The sequence below is a fragment of the Bombus pascuorum genome, chromosome 11 (assembly GCF_905332965.1).
Source record: "Bombus pascuorum chromosome 11, iyBomPasc1.1, whole genome shotgun sequence".
Classification (NCBI taxonomy): domain Eukaryota; kingdom Metazoa; phylum Arthropoda; class Insecta; order Hymenoptera; family Apidae; genus Bombus; species Bombus pascuorum.
The window spans coordinates 6388502-6412523 of NC_083498.1; the positions used below are offsets into that span (position 1 = coordinate 6388502).

The 24022-nt window shown below is 42.3% G+C and overlaps 2 protein-coding genes across 4 annotated transcripts in view; both read left to right on the plus strand.

Moving 5' to 3' along the window:
- The window catches only part of LOC132911899 (double-stranded RNA-specific editase Adar), a 114719-nt gene that overhangs the window by 75260 nt on the left and 15437 nt on the right, over nucleotides 1-24022 (plus strand). The gene's annotated exons all lie outside the window — the stretch shown is intronic.
- LOC132911897 (dendritic arbor reduction protein 1-like) overlaps nucleotides 3440-24022 on the plus strand; it is a 36344-nt gene continuing 15761 nt past the window's right edge. Inside the window, exon 1 of one of the 2 annotated variants that reach the window (XM_060968918.1) lies at nucleotides 3440-5516. In XM_060968918.1, the coding sequence (XP_060824901.1) occupies nucleotides 5093-5516 (424 nt within the window). In that variant the 5' untranslated portion in view covers nucleotides 3440-5092. The remainder of the gene's footprint in view (nucleotides 5517-24022) is intronic. The other variant, XM_060968917.1, reaches the window with a different exon arrangement.

Below are 24022 nucleotides of genomic sequence, written 5' to 3' on the forward strand. Positions count from 1 at the left end.
GAAGACGAAGAGGAGAGGAGGTTTGGTCTCTCCTTCTTCGTTCCTCTGTTGCAGAAGATGAGCGCGCGCCTTCGGGCAGGCGGACTCGTTCGCTTGATCCCGTGCCATTACGATATTAATGTAATGCCGCTAAAAAGGTGTGTTTGCTCGGTTAGGAGGAGAGGGAGAGGCGAGCCGAGGCGAGGATCGAGCCCACGTAGAATAGTCTCGCCAGATATGGCGTGTGCCTGTGCCGCGGCCACCACCACGGTTATCGTCGTCGCCACCATCGCCGTCACCGTCATCGTCCTCTTTGCTCGTTCTCCGTTGCGGCTCTACACCCGGCTGATCCCCCTGCCGGTTTAAGGAGAACGATTAGACCAGTCGCGAAACGGGACCTGGATCGACATTTTTTTCTTCGCCTCAATTTGGTCCTTGTTTCTCGCATACACGCTCGTATACACGACTCGTTCAACGTTCTCGATCATCGAGAACGCGCCTCGTATCTTCGGACTATCTATTGTTCCCGCGGTATCGCTACAACGGACCTGTCGGGTCGAAATAACGCCACGAATCTTTTGTTCGTTTAAAAATCGTACGAACGCCCGAGGGTACACCGGTTAATGGAGAACTCGGTCCGCAGCGAACGCGGAGAGGAGGGAAAAGGTTCTACTCGAGTAATCGAAGACCGAGAAATTATAGTGTCAGATATCCCTTGTTGCTCGCCACTCGTGGAAATCATTATCGTTGGATTTATGATTCTTTAAACGATCGATCAGGTGAGACGCGGCTGTACGTGTCGGTTCTTCGTTTCAGTTTCATCGTGCACGCCGATACGATACCGCTGAATTTTCGTCCCGCCTCACGGTGACTGTTCTCTTCCCTCCGGTGTCCGTCCTTCTTTCCTTGTTTCGTTCAGTCACGGTCGCTCGCGACCTCGTATCTTTATTCGGTCATGGAGGCAACGAGAGCGGTTGCGCGTATATTCACGCCGGTGATCGGTACGACGACGCCGACGCTGGTCGTCGTTGTACGTTCCGGGGGGAAGTTGCAACCCTTTTTAGCTAGAGGGTATACACGTCGGAATAGTCGTTTTGACATAATTGCGAAAACTGGACTGACCTGTTTCGATACCTCTATGCTCGCTGGAGGACATCTTCTGCCGGTCTTATCTTTCGAGCATCGCATGCAATTCTGCTTCGACGTAATGATAAAATTGTCGCGGCGCAGAACGAGAGGGAAAAAGAGGAGAATAGAAAGAGTAGGAGAGATTAAGATCGAATCGTATCGAACGTTGTGTCTGCTAGCGCGAAGGACGTCGTTAGCTTTTACAGTTGCAGCTACCACGCTCGTAAACGCGGTCTCGTTACCGGCCACTGCGCTACGATTCCATGTTTGAAATTTAATGGCTTCAATTAAAGAATAGGATCTTTGCTTTATGGGAACTCGCGAGGGACATCTCTCCGTCTTATCTCCATCTTAATTCACATCGAATGAGTTTATCTTTTGACAGATTCTCTTCGTCCGAGCTATTTCTAACTCAAAGTTTTCACAGACCGTGGCGAGGAAACGAGTCTGTCCATGTGGCGAAGGAAGTCTCGATGGTGTCGTTCAAATGGTATATTAGCGACCAGGCTAAAAACGCGTCTACAGTTTCCGAGTGTGTCGCTTTTCGCTCGAGCATCGCTTTTTGCGGTTTCTCTTCCCTTCGTTTAGCCCGAAGACAGAGCATCGCGCTGCCTTTCAAACCGTAATACGCGTGACGCGCTTCTGGCACGCGTCGAAACCTGCACTTAACGAACCACTTGTGCCCCTAATATTACGTGCCAGCCAAGCGGATATTTATCCCTACGCGCGTAAAGATAATGCATGCGAGGCTCGTGCCGAAATACGCGTCGCTCTCATTCGCGCTCGTTGCCATCGTTTCTCCGTTATTCCATGTACAAACGAATCTCTGTATCTGTAAACTATTCAGAATTAAGTCCGTCGATTATATATTTGGAATTGTAACATCTTTATCTTTATCTATATTTTCTCGTAGACAATCAGTATGTATGAAGATAGACGCTGCATTAGGCTATGATCAAAGTGCGAGTGCTCCTTCCTTCCTCGTTTTCACGTTTCGTCGCGAGAAGCAGCTCTTCCGATGTAAACGAATCATTTTCATTTGTATGTACATTGTACTTTTATTAGCAATCGTATTCTATGGTACAATGGTGGTATCTTAAAGAGCTGCTGGTATCTAAAATCTCGTGACGAGGACTTCTGCGACGAGTAGATCTTCTCGTAAATGAATATACGAACAGATCGCTCAATGGCCGTTTAAACTAAACGACAACGAGCGAACGCTTGCTCGCTTGTTCTAAACGCAGCTTTACGAATGAACCACCTGAGAATCGAAATGCGTACACACATAAGAGTCTATGTGTATACATATTCGATTGCTCTCGAAATGACAGTTCGTCAGAACACGCGCACCCGCCGTAGCCTTGTCCGGCTAAGACAGAACAAAGACGAAAGAAATTTGAATATCCAAGGACCTCTTTATTCCACGAGGATGCTTTTGTCCGACGGGAGAGACGAAGGATCGACTAGTCGGAATCGAAGGGAGGAACGAAGCGTGGACGACGCGGGGGCAGCGTGTTTACGGTAAAAGTCATCCAACCCGGGAGAGTATCGACCTCAACCTTCTCCTCGCGCGGTCGTCCCTCTCTCTGGACGCTCCAATTTCAAGGTCGCGACGCGTGGCAGACCGGACCGAAAATTTCCGCGAGATTCCCGTACTTCCGGCGTCGAAATCTGCCGTGTCTGTAACGACGCGGGATCGGGTAGGTGGTTTGGAGGCGCGCGAGCGAGCAACGAAAGGAGATAAGTCGAGGCGAAGTTACCAGGACGAGCGCGAAGCCGAAGAGAAATGCGAAAAGAGAAGAAGACGAAGAAGAAGAAGAAGAAGTCGAAGAGAAGGGGGACAAGTATGAGGCAGAATGAGAAAGAGGAGGGAGGAAGAAAGAAGCAAAGAAAGACGCGCTCTCTCTGGCGTGGGGGTGCGCCCACGCCAGTGACGTCACCCGGCGAACGTTGGCAGTGTTACCGGCGATGAACGCGTTGGTGTTCAAACCTCCGCGAGAGGAAACAGGAGGGAAGAACAGAAGGGAGAGAAAGAGAGGTTTCGTAGCGCGCGCGTCGAGGAAGGGAATCATCGCGCGAGAGGAGCAAGAGGAACACACAGGAGGAGACGGTGTACGAACAAGCGAGACAAGGTTAGAGGCAAGATGAAAAGTAGGAGAAGGAAGGAAGAAGCACGCGAGGAGACAAGTCGAAGCGGGAGGATCACGAGTGGAAGAAGAACGGACGAAGAGAAGAGAGATGAAGGTTGGCGTGCTGTCGCGATGAAGAGGGGCGACGGTGAGGCGGGAACAAGGGCGGGGGAAAGGAATGAATGGAAATCGCGGAGAGACACGCGGGAGAGACGGATGATTCGAAAGGAGCGGAGGAGACGAAGACGGTGCGCGTTGCCGTGTGCGTTTTAAAGAGAGGAGTAAAAAAAGAAACGTCTCGGACGAGGAGAGGAGGCGACGGACGAGGATCAGGGCGTCTCGAGGAAGAAGGAAAGGAGGGGAGGCTCGCGTATAGGTGAGGAGCGTGTACAGTATCGGGAGTATGCACGGGGTGATGTTGACGACACGTGACGCCAGCGAATCTCGTCTCGCCGGTCGCGAGGATCGCCGCCGCCGTCACCGCCACCGCCACCGTCACTGCCACCCGCAGCAACACCACCAGGAGCACCAGCAGCCGCGGCAGCAGCCTCCTCGCGCGCTCTCTCCGCGCGCGCGAGCGCTCTCTCGAGGCGACCGACCACTTCCCGCGCGAGCCGCTCTTTATTAGTCTACCGCGGACCATCGCGAACCCCTTTGGCTGCTTCGCCGGCTCCAGCATCCACGAACCGTTCCTCGACGTTGTACGAGTTCCTAAAGTCGTCGAGAGGAACGTCGCTGGTGGACCCCTTGGTCCAAGGAAAAAGAAGAGAAACGAACTCTCTCGGGGAGAGTCCGCCGGTGATCCAGACCGGAAAACGCTCGGTGAGCGACAGAGACGGGCGGGCGGCGGCAGGCTGGTCGTACGGGAGGAAGGGAGAACCGACTCGGTGTGGAAGAAGAGGAGGAGAAGAGGACGAACAGAGCGAGAAAGAGCAGGATCCACCAGTGATACGATACCGGGCAGCACGCGCGCCGGTACGTCGGTTTATCGGGCGCGAACTACGAGCGAACCTTCAACTTCCGACCGTAGCGCGGAATTGAGAACGCTCCAGTGTCAAAGTCGTCCTGTTACTCCATCCAGGCAATAGTTTCTATTGGATTTCTACGAAGACGTCGACGGATCGATTACGACACTAAGTCGACTGGATCCGCCGTAATACGTTGGACACTTGGGAAGTTTGCGAGTTTCGGATAAAGTTTTGGGCAACCAGCAACTCTGTCGCGGAAAGATTTCTCCGACGCTTTCTTCTCCTCCTGATTAACAGGGAGAAATTTGATCCACCAGTGCCGCGCTTTCTACCTGTCGTACGAGTGGCCGAAGAAACAAAAAAAGAAAAAAGTATCTTTCGACGATTCCGTTGGAACACCGCCCGCGTGAAAATCTCTCTTTATCCGTTGTCCCCGAGAGTGGAAACGCAAACATCTCGAACGGTGGCTGTCCGCTGGCCTGTCCAAACGCTTCCGCGAGTGTCCTGTTCGTCGAACGAGGAACTGATCGATCGCGACAGTGATTTCGTTGACGTTTCTCTAACAGCGACTTCCTGCGGCCGGTTGTCGCGTCGAATCGCTCCGTTGATCGTCCGTCGCGCGCACAGAGACCGACCGGACGCGACGGTGACGCTCGCGTCGTCGGTGACGTCGTGACATGTGCGATAGCCTGGCCTCCTCTTCGTTACCACGCTCGTGCTCTTTATCGCGGCTATCGTCCTCGTCCTCGTCGTGGTCATCGTCGACGAGAATAAAGGAGTACAGGGTGCCGTCGGTGGTTGGCGAGCAGCGGATAGAAGGCAAGAGGAGCGAGAGCACGTGGACGACTGGCACCGCGACGAGGGCCGGCGGCGCGACAGGTTGAAAAGATGCTGGCACTGGCGATGCGCCGCGAACACACGACCGGGCGCAGCAATTACGAGCCCGCGAATCCGCTCGCGGGTTTCGACCACTTGCAGCATAACAGCGGCAATCCGTTCGCGGTGGTGCCCTCGTCGGAGGGCCGGCTACGCGAAACCGGCCCGGAGCCCGACGGCGAGTTGCAAGAATTCGTAGACATCGCTCAGGTACAGCAGCTCCTGCAGCAGCAACAGCAGCAGCAACAACAACAACATCAACAGCAACAACAGCAACAGCAACAGCAGCAACATCACCATCACCATCATCAGCAACAGGTGGCGGCCGCTGCGGCTGCGTCTTGTATCTGGGGAGCAGTTTATCCTCCGCCACCTCCTGCACTCGGATACCATCATCACCACCATCACCATCACCACCCACCGCCACCACCTTCAGGTAACGTTATCACTCGGTTTGACACCTTAGTAAGTCGAGGCCTTTTAGGATTCATTTCACGTAGACGATTCCAGGAGGTGTCTCCTCGAAGATAGAAATAGCGAGCAGATCACGGTGATTTGTCGCCACTAAATCTAGAGTGCAGAGTCTAGAACCTCGAGCGTCGAGTGGTCCACGATACGGCTACGTGCTTCTTATCGGGAATTTCTTTATGGATCGAATACAACGCGAGGATGGATACGCTCAGCGTAGGCATAGCTGCGCCTGAAGACAGTTTTTCGTAGGATTGGATCGCCTCTTGGTGCGCGGCAACACGTTGCTACCGGTATTGGCGCCGATCTAAACACTCGGTGATAATCGATCTTTACGAGCGACACGTCGAAACCTGTATTTCAAGACCGGCTATTAAGTTTCTTGTCACCACTCGAATGTGGCTCGAGGGCCTTCGGGTGTATCGCGCCAACGTCGACGGTGTTGGCCGCGAAACGTCGAACCGCGGGCCCCGTTAAGATCCTGCCGCGATTAACTTCGCCTCTGTTCTGAAATATACTATGAATTCTCGTTGGCACCGCGGATTTTCTCGTTCGCCGGACCGATACTCGCAGACAGAATGTTTCCTTTCCATTGTCTTATCGTGGACCGGTAGACGAAGTGTAAGAGATATTCTCTTTTAATTTAACGACAGCCTGGAATCTTCCGTGTGATCATATCGATGACAACGTCGATGGATCCGAAGACTCCAGCATGGACTAATGGCTTTTACCTATTTCTCACCCGACTGTATTTTACGACGAGGCATCGAGAGCAAAAGTGGACTAATAAACCGAGTAATTCTCTATCGCGGACATAATATTCAGTGTAACTAATTTCGTTATGTTATGTGGACTTGATTTGGAAGAAACGAGTTCCTCTACTTTTATGCGATTAACCTGTTTTCAACGAGAATGATTTTGATGTAACAACTTCTGTATTTATGAATCTTTTATTCCTTAATGTGTCACATAGTCTCTGGTAAAATTAAATTATATTTATACTTGCAAAGACTGGAATCCAATCGTAATCTATAATTTCGGTTCTCTTCTATCAATTTCTAACTCTATAATCACAGAAATGTTTGATTCAGCAACTACTCGGTTAATAGATTTAATACATTTGTAGAAATTGACGCGAAGGAAACTCGTATTCAGAAAACTGTAACTTCAATTTTGCTCTCCGATGTCTCAAATAGTCGCTTGCACCTTGTTCCGCTTCGCTTGTCAAATGCAAAACGCTCTGCTTTTTTTCGCGATCTTCGCTGGTGACGGGTATCTTCGATTGGCGTCCCAACAAACAACAAGAAAAAGAACGATGTATCGGCGAATGAGAACGCGCGAACTCGAGCGAAAGATCAACGCGATGTTGCCGTCGGACCGCGACAACCGCTTGCCCGCCATCCATCGAGAAAGATTTCACTGACAACGAATAAAAGTCGTTTTAATCATCGACGATCAACGACAATGTTGATTGTTATTTTATCGAATAGACTGGAACACAAGGGTGAATATTAAGATTATTGCTGAACGAACAGCACGCTGTTGGAGATAAGATTAACGATAACGTTGACCGGTGATTAATTACGCGATTAACCCTTCGGACGTAGCTGTCTATTGTTTGCGAAGTGTGAATATACGTGTTCTAATTTTACAAACGTCGACGACTGCATACCGTATAGGTACTATGAGAAATAAGCGCGTTTAATGTTGCCCGTTATATCTTTTTTATCGTCAAACGCGTATAGACTATGCTGTGAAAAGGACAGCAGATTAATACGGCTGTGGTCGAGGTGGTTGGTTAAATAAAGAAGTGGAACTGTAAAAGGAAAGTATCGATACTTGGTGCCCTGTGTACGACAACCTGATGAAGGATTTTCATTTATAAACGAACGCGAAGGTCATTTACGTGTGAAGATAAAAGAGAATAGATTCTAAGATATAGAAACATGTTAAAGTTGAAGTACGAAAAAGTGACATTTTCGTAGGTTTCTCTTCATTTCTTCGTTGGACATGTAAACTCGAACGTCTGATCGATCTGTTAATTACTTAGCTCGCAGTCACGAAGATTATGCGACACAGCATTTACGATAACGTGTGATACATGAAATGTCTAATTTTTATTCCACTGATTTTCGAAATATCCTCAATTGTTCTCTATCGTTATCTATGTTATAGATATGTAATTATTTTTAAGATTCGATGAACAATGAGTATGAATATAAAATTCAATATAAAAATCTGTATAAATCCTTAGAAATCGAAGGTTTCGTATACCTACAACCTAATAGAAACAAAGATAATGAAAACATCGATAGTCAAGATCAAACGGCATAAACGTGGAACAAGAACGTAGCAGAATACGAGTGAAAATACGGTAAACGTGTTTTAAGATGTTCGTGAAGCGCACATTTCTGACATTAAAGGGCACATACGTTAGAAACTTGAGAATGACAGCTCTAGGTAGGGTGACACTATATACCCGATCTATATGACTGGTGCTATAGATATACGCGTGCAGACATTAGGGGTTGATGCGAAAGATAGGAGAAAAGAGGTCAGACAGCGCGGTCCTCGATCTTCCGACGCGCTGTAATGTCATTAAGGATGCCGACCGTGACGATTAATGAAAGAGGCTCGATCGTCAGTGGCGTAAAAAAGCTAGCGAAACGAGCTCGGGCGTGAGCGTGTCGTTTAAAGACAATGGCGAGAAACGCTGACTGTGGCGAGAGGAAAGGAGACCTGCGAATCGTGATTTGCCTTTCAATTTAAAATTGAAATAAATCTTTCATGTACAGTACGGATGTTCGTTCATAAGTATCAACTCAAGTTGAAAGCTTTGCGCTGTTTTTCTTTTCTAATTAAACTTATCTCAAGTTTGAAAAGCATAGGAAAAATACAGTGTGTTTAATTTTGTTCTTGGCTGGGAAGCAACTTTGAAATTTTGAATATCGTCGATCGATCTGTTTAAACAAGAATCTCCCTCTATCTGATTTTGAAGATCAAATACAAGTTGATCCAGCTCTCTAAATATCTTCAAAATATCGATTATCGTAGCCATTGATCTTTTTACGGAAGTTTCTTCTTCATCGATTTATCATTTGTTTTTAAAAAATGTACAATCTCAAATCTAGGAGTTTCTTCCCTTTTCATTTAAACGAGCAGTTTAAGAAGCTTAGCTTGTGATCTTCGCTTCCATTGTAATTCATTTCCATCGTAGCGTGTGTCCTGTAACGTAAAATATAAAATATATTGTGGTAGAATTTGTGGGAATTTTCGAATAAATGCAACAAGTAGGTTTCCTAGTATTCGTGAACAGCGATGCACTTTCGTCTATTCGTATTTTTGTCTGCTTTCGAAAGTTTCCTCATCGACCTTGATCGTTCGTGATTTACACTATTGGGAGAATCGGAAGGAAAAGTAAGGGTGCGATCGGTGATGTCTTTTAGGAGCAATTTGGGACACTCGAGCGTAGTTTATGTGTAGTGGCTTCGGTAAACCGAAGGGTCGACGCCGTCGGCCTGAATTCGTACGAAAAGAAAGATTAGAAACCCAAACGATCCCCCTCCGAGAGGAAACGATTAGAAGAGCGCTGGACGGTTGTTGCTGGACCACGCCTAACCTTTCCCTCGTACATAAATAGAATTATTCGTTTCTACATGGAGTTTTTGATATGTGTAACACAAACGGGAATCTTCGCTCGGAATCAATCTGAATCTTAAACTGGTCGAGCCTTAAAAATTCTTCCATAAGCTTGCCATCTTGATAGTATAATACGTACACTGAATCTCATAATTGCTTGTAAGTATAAAACCACCGAAGAACTTTCAACTTTTATACGTTTATATATAAATCTTATTTTATTTATTAATTTTGATAAAAATCCAAGTATATCACGCTTGAAATCGTATTTGAGAACAATTTATCCTTCTCTTGCCCCCAAGAAAGGATCGAAAAGATTATCGGAAAGGAAGATATACAGTAGGATAGTCGTTCATACTTGTTTCGTTGTAGACTGCGGATATTTATACGCGTTTATATTTTTAAGAAGATAATTTAAAAAATGGAACCTACACATGGGTGGAAAATTGTTTCGTGTACCAAATATTGTAACGAGTACACCATACTTTGGATAATTTCTATGTTTCTACGTACCATGTGCACTCTGTACGTTTTTGCATCTTCCAATTTCCCAAAAACGCGTAAAAACCAGCAATCCATTCGTAGCTATAGAACCTGCGCAACAGAATATTTTACTACAGCAAGAAATTGAACTTTGAGCTCAAGATACGATAAAGTGAAATTTGTGACAGTAGGTTTCGTAACCGTTCAGTTTTGCATATTTCTAATTATATCTAATCGTTGCTTCTAATTACATCTTACACTTTGTGCTCGGGTAAGAAGCAACAATTTGTTTAACATTAGAACTACCACATCAGTCGAATTGACTGTTTTTACAATTTTATTTTAAAATTCCCACTTCATGTTATATTTTTTTCCACAATGATGTAATGACTTTTGCAACGGTGATTACAAGAATAATATAATGCATTTTATTTTGTTTTTTGCGTGTTCAAACTCAAAATAATTTTGTATCAAGGCTACTTATACCAACACCAATCAAAATGACTGGTACTTGTCAAAGTGTAAAAGGGTCCTGCAATCTGTTCATTGAACCCCAATTAACCAGATTCCTCGTTTTGTACAACTTCCCACTCGTTTTTTAAATTTTTACCGCGTATCATTCGATACGATGATATCAGTTATCAGAAAAATTCCGAATCGATCGCTACATCGCTAGATGATAACACTAGAAATACCATACAAATCAAAATGTCCGGTTCTACAATTTTATAAATGTGTCAACCCTTGTTTAGGGATCATGATCGCAGATGAATCAATAATACCAAAAATATACTACATAACATGGAATTCCTTCTGTAAGAAAGCAATAAATCAATAAATATAAAATAAATATAAAAATATAAAAACCAGTTATTTTCTTCACTGGTTTTGATAGAAATAGCTTCGTGTTAACTATTGGTAGTTCTAGTGTTAAATGATATTATAGTTACGAGACGCAAACTCGTATGTTTCATTCTTTCTAGTCGTTCATCTCGTCGTTTAATTCTTGCGGTTTGAAAAAGTTGCATTCAAGTTGGATGCGTTAACAAGTGGTTGGTTCGCGAAGGTTCGACTCCCTCGATGCGTTTGAACCCTCGCTTAACCCCTTCGTTATGTAATCGGCGCATTGAGTGTAGCAGACCTTCCTGTCAAAACCAACCGACCTCGACATTTTCAGTTCGTTAAACTGTCACAGTTGTCTTCTTCGAGTTCCAATACTACCATCTACCTACACAGTTTCAGCTACTTCATTGAACTTTTTCGAATACAATACGTACAATATGTTCATAGAACGAGCCATCATATCCTTATTACGAGAATAAATTCCTCGAGTTTGAGAACGGTCGACTCCATAGTGCCATTCACAATTTCCCAGCGAGTTCGCAGGTAGCCAATGGGAGACGAGATTTTTTTCTCATTCAGAATCAGTGACGGGACGAGACGTTCGGGCAGCAGCTTTCATAGATCATTGTTTAAAGTGTCGTGGCTTTGTATGGTAACGCGAAGTAAATCGTACGTACACTCCTGACATTTCGTTATTATTGTACGACCCATAAGACAGGAAATCGTACATCATGCACGAACCTACGGTGGGCGGGTAAAAGGGAACGAGTCACCTTCTTCTCTCGGCTCATTGGCGTTCCCCGCGATGTTAAGTGTTTATACGCCCTCCGTCTTTCCCTCTTTCCCTCGTCTGGAAACTGTAAATTCTTCGCGAGCCAACATTTTTCACCGGTTCCTTCGTTCTCATTGAAAACGTTCGATTTTCATGTTACAATGTACCAGCGTACGATCGATGTATACGTAGCAAAGCTACGAATGTGAACAGATTTCAGATGTAATCTACTGTGAATTTTGTAGAATATATTTTTCTGTCTTTGTATCTTTAGAAAACTATACGAACGTACAGTGATTAGCGAATATAATCTAACACTTGTTGGCAACTTTTTTCAATACATTTGAAATTTTGAAATTCGATTACATACACTGGGAAAGTTCGAAACAAATGTGAAAATGTACATAGAAGTCGCGACATATTTAGCGCAAGTATATTTTTCGCAGAGATCGCAGAACTGTTTAAACGAGCAATCATCCATCGTCAAGTTTCGTTATCATTATCGATTTAACCAATATAATCATGAGAGTCGTGTAACGAAACTTGAAAATGTTTTACACGACACGTACAATATATAAACGTGAAAGCTTTCTATGGTAAATATCCAGATACTTTTCCTGAGCCAATGTAATAATCGCATTTCTGTCTCAACGAAAGCAAATATCATCAAAGATATTCGTATGTTTTTAGTAACTGCAAGAGTAAAAAATCTGGCTACAGTCATTTTGGCTGGTTGCTGGAATCGACGTCTCGAATCTCGCCGCACATGAAAGGAAAACATGTAGTGGAGAGCATGGAAATCGCGAAGCGTTACGTAAAAGCCGCGAGCCAGAGAGAACTGGGCTCCCGGGAAATTTGGCAAACACGATGAGCCTCGGGCCAAGATCGACGAACTTACTCGAACGTGTTAACGCCATCCGGTCTGATAAAAACGAGCCGGCCGGTCTGGTACGATCGTTCATCGATCTGTTTTCCACTTGACAAGGAAAAAAATCTAGAGTATGCTTCTTGAGAGTTCATTGTCGTTCGTGGATATGGGTCACAGACGGAAAGTGGAATGCAGCTTGACAGACGGTTCGTTATTTCACGTACAGCGACGACTAGATGAGGGAAATGGGCTGTGGGAGGCGAGATGTCATTGTTTCGAGAGACTAGGGACGATCATTTCAATTGATTAACACGTTCGCTGCCACTAAAATACAGCTATTTCTCTCCAGAAGTTGCTTATCCCCTCCTTATCAGAAATTGTTTTCGGTTTAACTTTGATTCAGATCTACTACGATCCTCGAATTTTTGTATTTCAATCTCGTTTTAATAATATTTTCAAAGAAAATGTTTAACGCATACCAGTAACAATTTCTTCACCTTTCACTCAAACTTGAGATGTCTTTTAACGCTAGAAAAGTACAATTGAACGGAAAACGATGGAGAGAAGGTAACATGGTTAAACCTTTCTCGACTCTATGCGACGCTAGAAGCTGAACCAGTTGATTTAGTGAAATTTTGCGTACCGCGTGCAAACTTGATGACACGATTGCGTAACAGAGAAAATTTCATCTGGAGAGTTTCGGAAATTTCCAACATTCCGCGAAATTGTAATACCTACGATGACGTTGATTGTTTGATCCGAAATACGTTTGATGTACACGTCAAGAATTATTGAGATTAGTTTGATAAGAGAGTTGACACGTGCAACGACGTCATCGATGACGACAACCATTAGACGTAGAGCCGTATTGGCCTGTTATCTGTAATCAAACTTGCGTATGAGTCGTTCTAATTTTTTATCGGCTAATAAAATTGTTCGATCGATTTCGCACGCTTATGTTAACCGACGTGAGTCATCGTGAGACATTTCGAACCAAAAAGCCTTTTTGTACGTTCCAATTGGAGATGATTCTCCTTTTCTTCGCGCGATTTCCGTCGCACTATTTTGTTTTTAGTACTCAAAATGTGCCAAACATGCGGTTAAGGAAGTAAGCACCGATTCCAAAACGTTTCATCGTATAATACGTACACGTAATAACTCGAAACATACACGGCTCGTGGCTTGAGATTATAAACACCCATTCGTCATACTTGGCCGGCGATCCAACGATGAGCCAGTCGGTTGCTATTGCCAAAACCGCTGTGGTCGTCATCGATGATGCACACGTCATAAAGTTGGATCGCGCGTTGCTCGTACGTCGTCGAACAATCTGAATCAGTGAACTGAAATAAACGTCGATTCTTTTCCGCTTTAATCATAATTTCTCGTACTGTTGGAACTATTTCTGCAAATAATAACGGATGCCTTTTGGATGAGATTATGCTCCGCGTAGTAACTACGGTGAAAATTTCACTAGTTTGACCCGTGATATTTTAGTGTTGCAGCTTTCATGCTGAAAATGCAAATTTCGCTCGGGTGAAAGAATTTTGTCCGACGCATATTCCAGGTATCCTACGTTAAACTAGTACCATTTCGGTAAATGATCAAATACGCGTGTTGTATTGGATTGTAACATATGAAATTTCAAATTTTTAAAAAACGATGTCTCTTTGGGAGAGACGTTTCCAAAAACCGTCGCTTTTAATCTTTTAGGATAGAAAATTGTGTAAATTTCATAACAGTTGTATTAGTATTTTAAAAACATTTTTATGATCCACAGACAATCAATATCCACAGAAAACGAATTAAAATGTCTACATATTGTGTAATAGTGATTTCAAGAAAAAAATGTCGTATCATATTTGAATATAAGGCTTTGATCTATTTCTTAGACAACACACGTAAACAATATCCTATGTGACAATCTGAGCATTTAAAAGCTATTAACAAATAATTTATCTTAAGCTTTCTTCTTCGTACCAATTTCCTGACAAATTTTCTTTCCCTAGCTACATGGCTCTTTTCGCAAATACCATATGTAAAATGAAGAAATATGGAGAAAATTCCGAAATTTGAAACGATATATGAAATAATTTCTACAAAAAAAAAAAAAAATAATAATAATGCTGTTTAAAGAAAGGAATAAAAAGATTTGATATTATTTAATAGAATAACGTTTAACTCGGTACGTAGAATTGAATAGTTAATTACTATATTTCAACGAGCGAACAAATGAAAGAAAAGATCATTGAATTGTAAGAACTGCGAAGGCAGTAAAACTCCTATGGTGAGAGGAGTGCGAGACCATAAACGCGATTCGTCATCCCCTAACGCATCACGTAGACCGTGAACATGGACTACCGTTTTTCAACCCTTAATTAAATTTTATCTCGCTAACGCAATAAACAACAATAAACAACAAATGACGATTGAATCTTATCTTATTCGTACAATATGAATAAAAAGGAGCAGCATTAATAATCTCAATTGAAACGACGAAACACGATTCTCCGCGCATAAACTCCGGGAGAAGGTTGTTCAGTGGCAAACGCGATTCGTCACTCTCGTCTACCGTCGAAGTCGTCGCTCGTCGCTCGTTACCGGATGTCTTAATAAACAATGCTAACGATTTCCCGCTGAATTACACGCCGTTGTCCGGTTGTCACGAACGTTGCGCGAATTTGCGCCAATTTAATGCGACGATCTTCAAATTTTTGTAAAAATGTTGCAAACTTGTGTAAAAAGTATCGCACACGTAAGAGAAGCCGATAGAAAGCCGATAGAAAACCTTACAGCAGAATAAAACCATATATCGTTCTTACATATTTTCGCAACTAATTCTGAAAGATCAATAGCCGTTTGGCAAGTACTTTTCGCTATAGTACAATTTTGACCAATAGAAATTTATTACGGAACGCGTGAATCATTGAGTTTCTCTTCATAGACTCATGATCTCATTTTCGACGATTCTCAAAGGTATCATAGCGTTTTTGGTAATCGGTAGAGTTGTTGCAGGCTTTCATGCATTCATCGGAAATTTAATGTTACAATTACAAAGTTACAATGTTCGTTACAGCGTTTACCGGTTATTCGTATTCATGAAAATACATCCAAAGTCTACTAATTGGTAGATAAATTAAATAGCGAAATATATTAACAGTATCTGTCTGTATAATATTTTTTCAAATTATCGTCTCAATATCTAGTTATATCTCCATCTCTAGATGCAAGGATTTAGCAGATAATGTTGGCATATCCCGAGGGAAACCGAGGTAAAATCGATATTTAAAAGATGATATTCGGAATGAAAGATTATATGCTCGCTATTCGTAAATTATTAGCAACAGGCTAATTGTACACGGCGTCGAACGAGATTAACCAGACGATAAAAATTTCATTAATTATTAAACACGGTTGTAACAATGAAAATCGCGAGACATGCCAGAATCGACGACCGAACACGCGTGCTGCCCACCGTACTAATTAATAATTAAGCCATGCGCTGAGTCGACGTGCCCTGTTGTTCGTCGAGAACGTTTCGTGCGGCGTACTTGTGAAAAGCTCGCGAGTAAAAGTGAGTAACGTCTGCCGGGAGTTGTCGTTCGTGGAAATTGGTTTACCTGCGATGGAACTGGGAATAACGCGAGCCCCTTTGAATACCCACGGGTCATTACGTTACATGCGCAAACGACTCGAGTTTTACGGTTTCATCGTCGGAACGACGCGCTTCGCGACGTTTGACGTTGACGTTAACGCGACCGTATCTTGTGCAACGTTCATATTCGTCACGTTCGCGACAGCATTCACATTCGTCAATTTCGTTTCGGACAACGAATTATTGACGAGCATCGGAAAAGGAACAGGATTGTATCGATTGGCGAAAGACAATATTTTACATCTGACGAGGATGATGAACTGTATTCCATCGATCATCTTGGCTTCTAGATCTTCTAGAAATCAATTTGATCACTCAGATACGTGTTCCGGTCTTTTAGAAGTGAAACTAGTGAGAGATAATATCTAATGATCTTGTATTAGGTCGTTTGGAAAATTTATAGCGAGTATTAAGAAAGATTCAAGTAGAATTAGACTTTTCATTTTTCTCCGGATGATTTTTGCAGGCTTCTGAAGCGTTTCATTTCTTCCCTATGTCTTTTGGGAAAGTTTCATAATGATACGATAATATTGAGCAATAAACAATAACGAGAATAATGAGAATAATTCTAACGAGTAAGTGTTCATAGAAAACTGTAACTATCAATGCGTGTACATAATATACGAGTATGGAGGACGATTGAACGTGTTGGTGTATCTACTGATGAGAACTCGATGTAGTCAAATATATTAAAAACTGTTTGTAGCACAAAGTTCGTGATCGGTCGCTAAGTGTTGCTCGTTATGCGTATACACGGTAATGAGTAGGTTCGCACGATGATGATCGCTCTACGATTGCTCGATACTCACTAATTAACTGATTACTGATTATAAGAAGGCTCGATACTGACTGATTGATAACTGACTCTTCCAAAAACTGACCGTGTTAATTATCGTGTTCGTATATCATAACGGTGTTAATAATTCGGAGACAAAGCAACAACATGATTTAAATTATCTTATGACTCGTGTGCAGCTACACGAGTATGTATTTCACTGTTGGTCATTGATTTGTGATTTTCAAATAGCCTGTTTCCAGACGTGGATCAGCTTAGAAAATTATTCGCAATAAATTTTAATGAATTACAAAGTAAATTACTTAGCGTGACTGAAATATCCTTCGTATGACAAACCAAACTTGTCTGTTCTATCGTCCAGACAGGACAATATTTTTCCAAATGGCTGAAAAATCTTATTTGATTTTAGCGAATTACTTAACTCGATTCAAATAATCTTACCGTACCTTACCTTTCTTCCTTCAGATAATATTCTTCCAGATCGGTAAGAAATCGTTCATAACCAATTTTGCCGAATTACAGGGCAAATTACTTAACTTAATTCGAATAATCCTACTTCACCTTGCCTTATTCTATTCAAGCACGACACTGCTCCTCTAGCAATTGGTCATAGCCGATTTTGGCGAATTACAAGGCAAATTACTTAGTTCCAGTGAAATAACCCTACCTTAGCCTATTCTCTTCAGACAGGACAATATTCTTCTTATTTATATACCTTCCCTTTTTTTCTCTCTTGTCCTCCCTTTCGCCGTTAAGCGTACTTAACTTTCGATAATAACGGTAGTAAGGCTGAATGATCGACAGGGAGCCGTTGGATTACATAAATCAGCCTGTGTACACTGCGCGAGCCGCGTGTTTGCGCTTACTTCATCGCGTCGCCCGTGCATATTTCTTCGCTCGCCACGCGAAAATCTTTTCGCTCGTTCACCGGTTTGTCGTCGGTCAATGACACGGACGAGTTGCTCGGGGACGGCGTATCGGATACGTTCGCGAATCCGTGAAAACGTTTCGCACGGAATAAAACCAATCTCCGGAAATCGTCGATCGACAACAGGCGTTGAACATCGCGCGGCTCCGGGATCGATGTTAACCGGGATCAATCGTCGTTCCGTGTGATTTTATACGAAACACATTGTTATGCAAAACGGAGGACGATCGCTGGGAATGATTCCCGGTCCCTTCTCCTTGAATCTCTCGCGCGAATGCATTCCTCGCTAGAGAAAGAAATAATTCCGATCTTCCTCGCGTCCCCCCGCTCTCTTCCACATACTCAGATCCTCTCAACGTGTTTCGTTTTCTACGGATTCTGTGGCGTTACAGGTATTGGTGAGGATAACATCGTCGAATTTGTATATTACGATCTGTACCTGTTTATCGAGTTTTTGTTTGTGGATTATAGATGATTATTGACAGTAGAGACACACTTTTTAATAGTTTCGTAATGAATATTTAAAGCAGAATTTTTTTGGCTAGTTTTGCTGGAAGATGTACATTTATCATTTTACTGATATTACTTAACGATATTACTTAAATTTGGAATTCGTATGCGAAAGAATTACAGTGACGGCGAAAAGAATTTGTAGAATATCGTATTTATTTTTAGAAAAGCATTTGCGTTAATTGATTATTTTCTGGATCACGTAGAATGTAACGATCTTTATCTAACACATACTTCACCGCGTAAAGTTCTCTAACTTAGATAATAATTATTATCATTAATGTAGATAATTTTGGTGTCACGCCTGCGTCTCTTATCATAACATAATCGTCTAATTGGTAATTAGTACCATTTACTGTATTAATTAATATAACTTAATAGGTACAAGTATATCAAATTTCATTATTTCAATTTCATGACTACAAAAATTTCATGCTATGAAAATGAACTATGAAACCTGGTACAAAAAAAAACTCTTGTACTATATCCGTCTTATACCTCGAATTGCTAAACCATTATGATCTATGCATCTTTCTATCATTGTACTTATATACAGTGGCTAGAAAAAGCGCTAGTACGTATCCTTATTTCCCAATGTCTTTTTATAGCCACTGTATATAACTAGGATTATAAAAAGATGCATAGATCATAATAGTTTAGCGATTCGAGGTATAAGAATAAAGCATTCTCATTACATTTGGAACAGAGCACGTGTGCGCTGATTTTTCTAAAACGTAGAATCGCTTCTTAACATGTTCTCTTAATATCTGTGCGCGAGATATCGAATCGAGCATTCTATGGCGAACAGGGTAGGTAGGGAGGAGGGTGAACAGGGTAATGCAGCGCGTAACGCGGAGAGCAAAAATAAGCCTGCACAATGTAAAGTCCAACGTTATCGTCTATGAATGGTTTATAGAGGCGCGAGCTGCTTCTACGTCAGCATCGACCGATAAGAGAGCAGCGCGTTACACACATCGTCGTTGACGTCCAAGTGCACGGGCGAGACGTGCCCACGCCGGGGAAAAGGGAGAAAGGGATGAATCGATAGCGGGACAGAAATAGATACCCTGTTCCGCGACGCTGTCCGGATACACCCCATCGATTCGGATCGGTGTTTCTCAAACCTTGGAGCGTCAAAGCGAAATCGATGGCTTTTACGTAATTTTACAAAAATTAAAATATTTCCCGCAAGATTGCGTGAAATTATATAACACTCGAAAAAGGATGAAATTTCAGCCCATGCGAATTTTGCTTCTCCATCGTGACGTTATTTGCAACCATTGCAAACAGTCGCTTCTATTTTCTTTTTTGTTTAATATCGAATAATATAACGAAAGAATCGAGCTTGTTTGATTTTAACGTTATCTAAGATTAAAAAATCCGGTGATATCTTTGATCCGTGATAGCATCGATGATAGCTTTTAAAGATTAATACTATGACGACACTAGTGACGCTATGTTAACGTCAAATGCGTTTATTAAATATGTAAATGTAAAATACACATATGTGTATATTATACACTCTCGCGTACAAATTTGAAGCACCTTTTGCTTTTTGGACGAAGCAAGCTTCTTCGTTCGCTAAGATCATAATCATATTTTCTGTATGGAAACTAAAAGCTGAAAACTAGTCGGTGGTTGTGCTATCAGGAATAAAATTAAATCAAGATAAGAATTCTGCATATTTGTTGTACGTGACTGTTTTATCATAAAACAATCGAAGATTTTTACCTTCTAACTCGATGAGACGCGTTTAACAGTTTATTTCGCGATTTACAATAGGAAAGTATCAAGAGGACAGAGGGTCGCGGAAAGTATCGGGAATTGAGCCGTGGTGCGTGTTCAGTATTCAATAGGAATCGGTTGAAAATAGTTGCGAGATTGACGTCCGCGGTTGAATGTCACCACGTGCTAACGAACCGCGCTCGAAACAACGAGCTTTCCAAGATAATCGCCGGTATACATACTCGGTGTGACGCAAAGCTGGATTTTATTAGCACTTTCGAAAGGCATCGGCAGTCGGCGTTTCCCGTTCGCTCGTTTGCCGGCAGATTGAAAAAAGGAACAAAGGAACTCGTTAGGTCAAGGATCAGAAATAATCCGAAGTACAACACGTACCGGTGTGGATCGTTAGTCGAATTCTTCCGGTAACTTGGAATGTGCGGGTCCTTGCCACTGTCTCTGCACCCTTTAACGCGAAAACTAAGCTTCCTTCTGTCGAAAAATTCCCGATTTCCCGATCTCGTGGTATATTAAACCCTTTAACTTCACCCATCGGAGCAAAGTGAGTGTCATACCAAATGATCGTGCGTCATAGTAAATGAGCACGCTTTAGGGATACAATAGAATTCTTAGGAGAACTTGAAGAGATAGCGCAATTAAGCGCTATTTTTCTAGAATATTTGACCCAGCAAGTAACAACGTTACATTTCATTCGCGATCTTTCCAGTCGATTTACGTGAATTTTTTGTCTTAATATCGTAACCACGAAAGGTGGTTCCTTAACTTAAGATTTGCGAAATTTGGTACTTTACTTCTATACGCATCGTCCCTTTAGTTTTATAATTGTACGCATTTCCATGGTTTGGAAAGCTATAATCAGTTTTCTATAACGATAAACACAGATTACTATTTTGTGAAAAGGAACAGTGGACTGTCTTGCGTCACGATTCCAAGTAGACTGATTTATACACACTTATAGAAAATGTACAGATGCCAAAATACACAAAACGCAATAATACAGAAACTATCCGAAATAGAGCATTCGTTATAGCGTTAACAAAGTGAAGAAAATTTCTATTTACCTTGCATTTATTTAATTATATCGATAGCGATATGAATTTGCGTAAGAACATCCTCCTTGGGCTAGGTTTCGATCTTTCATATCTGAGTTCAATGCGATCGCATCAAAGGGTTAAAGAAGAAACGAAGCTTCTTCGTGGCAGCCACCGAGTCTCGAGTTCACGGTGGAAATCTATTCGTGGCAAAAAGAGGCCGCAATGTCGAGGTAAACGACGCGTTTCCCTGTTTTATTTCATTGCCGTTTATTAGGGAGAGACAAACCCGCTCACGTAGCGTTGCGAGGGAAACAGGCGTGCAGGCGAGTCAGAGCGAGAAAGATCGATAGGACTCGAGTCAGAAATAGTCTCTCGGGACGATTGTGTGTGCCGTTGGATCGTCAGTCGAATTCCACCGACGGTACGTGCCTCGTCGATTGATGCTGTGTCTTCGAAAACGCAAGCCCGACCCCGGCTATTTAAACGCGGATCCAAAGATCCTCGTGCCGTGTTTCGGTGAAACCAGTGCCTCCATGGAACTTCTTCACAATCGAACAAATGGGGTGAATCGTAGCAACTTGCGCCACGAGCCCCGAGAAACTTTATCGTGCCTACCGTCGCTCCGAGACGCTTAATTCTCAGGTAACTTTCGTTTCTCATCGATCGAAACGACGGTGACCGATATTTATTCGTAGACTGCGGATTTTTACGATTTTATTGGACATTTGAAGATGTTAAAATATATAAAATAATAGGAATAGTAATAAAATATGCGAAAGCGAATACTCGTTATATTTAATAGGAGAAACAAGTCGCAATTTGTAATTCATTTCTTTATTTCAATTCAGAAGATAATAGAAAACATAAACATCCGCAGTCTGTTTATTAAGTCATTCTGCGGTTTTTGCTGCATTTTACTTCAACACCGCGTAAGTGTTGCAGATACTGTACAAATACAGCTGGTTGTATTCCACGTCTGATTATGTTTTATTTAAAATAGATAGTTTCCAGCTGATTTAATGCTTTGAAAATTAAATATAAAACTTTGAAGGGGATAGTAAAACTTACAAAGACCGAATCAATGGGATATCGACGTTCTATCTCACCTTTCATATTTTTATTAATTAATTTATTTCCACCCGATTTTCATTTTTCCACGCACGCTCGATAATTTTCTTACGCAAGAATAATTTGGGCAACGAATTGGTATGCACACATGTTCTTGCAATTTCTTTTCCTTCCAGATTAACATTATTACGTACATAAACGTATACATATCGCCAGAGATATCGTTGAGCATAAATTGGACGTTTTAGATAAAAATGTACGATTCTAAAGAAACTATATTCTTTAAAAGTGATGACTTAATGTGAATAGCCAGGGTGAATAGCTTGGGATGACTTGATGTGAATAGCCGGGGTGAATAGCTTGGGATGACTGTGAAGTCTGTAAACTAACTGTCGAAAGTAACGACGATTAGGTGAACGATAGACTCGTTGGTCGCGACAAATATATCTCTGTCGCGGATAAAAGTGAACTGGAACAAATATAGGATATTTATTCTTGGAAGGTATTGTTTTAAAGCGACGAAACTTCATTTCGATCGAAGAAACATCGGATCGAATTCGGAAAACCTAGGTATTTCACGTTGTACTCTTTCGTGCTTGAATCTTCTCGCGTCGGCCCTATTCTCCCTCCAGTTTCATCGTTTCACGCAACACAGCTATTTTGAACGGCTTATTTTTAAACCGTATTTTACATAAAGTATTTTCATCCAATGTATCCTAGAGCCATTGTATTTTTAGTGAGTCCAGTCTTTATTCCCTTTTTTTAACCTGACGTTGACGTTATCAGAGGTTTATTAATACGTGATCGCTCTTTGCTTCATCTTATTTCGCGCACAGCCCGATTTGTTCTCCCGCTTTGTCGCATTTATTTATTAATAGTGGAGACGAACGGGAAAAAGGAAGAGATCGCATAGGTTGTCGCATTATAACACCGTCGATAGAACGTGTAGTAAGTTTTACACGTACGTAATACCAAAAGTACACACTCTGTCAGGAAAATATTTAACTTTACCGAACCTTTAACCCTGCTTCGTTTTCTCAGCCATTTTCCATCCAATCGTATTTTCCCAACGTTAAGAAGTATCTCGAGTCTGAGTAAAATATCATGAATAAACGAATCGTTATTGGTACGTGTGATTTCTTTCGCTGTTTCACGATTTCTCTCTGCTTCAACTTTACGTTATTTTCTTAAAGCGTTATATTTCATAAATAAATCTCCATGCAATTTTATTATCACATCTTAGATATTAGATGCATCGTTGCGTAATAATATTCTACAAATAGCTGTAACGACGATAAAGTAATCTCATGTTACTAAATCGCATGTTATCGAGGAAAAACAAGGGATACTTTTGAACCATCTCGTATCTCGCTTCTGTACAAGAGCCGAAAATTTTAGGCTATTTTTATAGTTATCAAATATATCGCGTATCATACCTTCGTGGTGTTCAAAAAACCAATTAAGAATGAAGAAAAAAGCACGGCTGATTCTAAAACTGATTCAAAAAACAAAGCAGAGCTGACGCTCTTAAACAAATCGCAGCGTGGTTACGGTAAAGAAAGAGAAGCGAGTCATAGTGTTGGCGTTGGGCAGTGCCGGCGAAAGCTAAAAAATGAAAAGTAAAAAGCAGGAGAGCGCGATAACGAGCGCGTCGATTCACCGTGGTGGTTGTTTCCCTCTCGTCTCCGGCTCATTGTAACGAGATTACGCATTAAAAGGTCGAGAAACGAGGAAGTATGATGTAAATTACGGCTCTGGAAACGCGCGCGGTTCTCCGCTCGATAGTAAATTCACCTCTACGCCTCCGCGACAGTAAATTTACAGACTCCTTGGAAACATCAACTGTCACCGTTTTAAGAACGCGCCCCGTATCCGTGCCCGTAACGCTAATATCGCCCGTAAATACGTATTAAACGTATCCGTTGAAGTATTCGTTGTTATTAACGACTCGTTCCCTATTGGACAATTATGTTAATTGCACAGATTTTCTCGTGCAATTCTCCTTTCTGCTCGATTCACGGCCGCACAACCGCGCCTCGTATCCGCGGGCACTGTTCTTCCGCTTATTTTCCACGCGAACAACGCACGAACGAACGACTTTAAGCTTCTCTGCTCTGACTCGCGAACGACGTTGA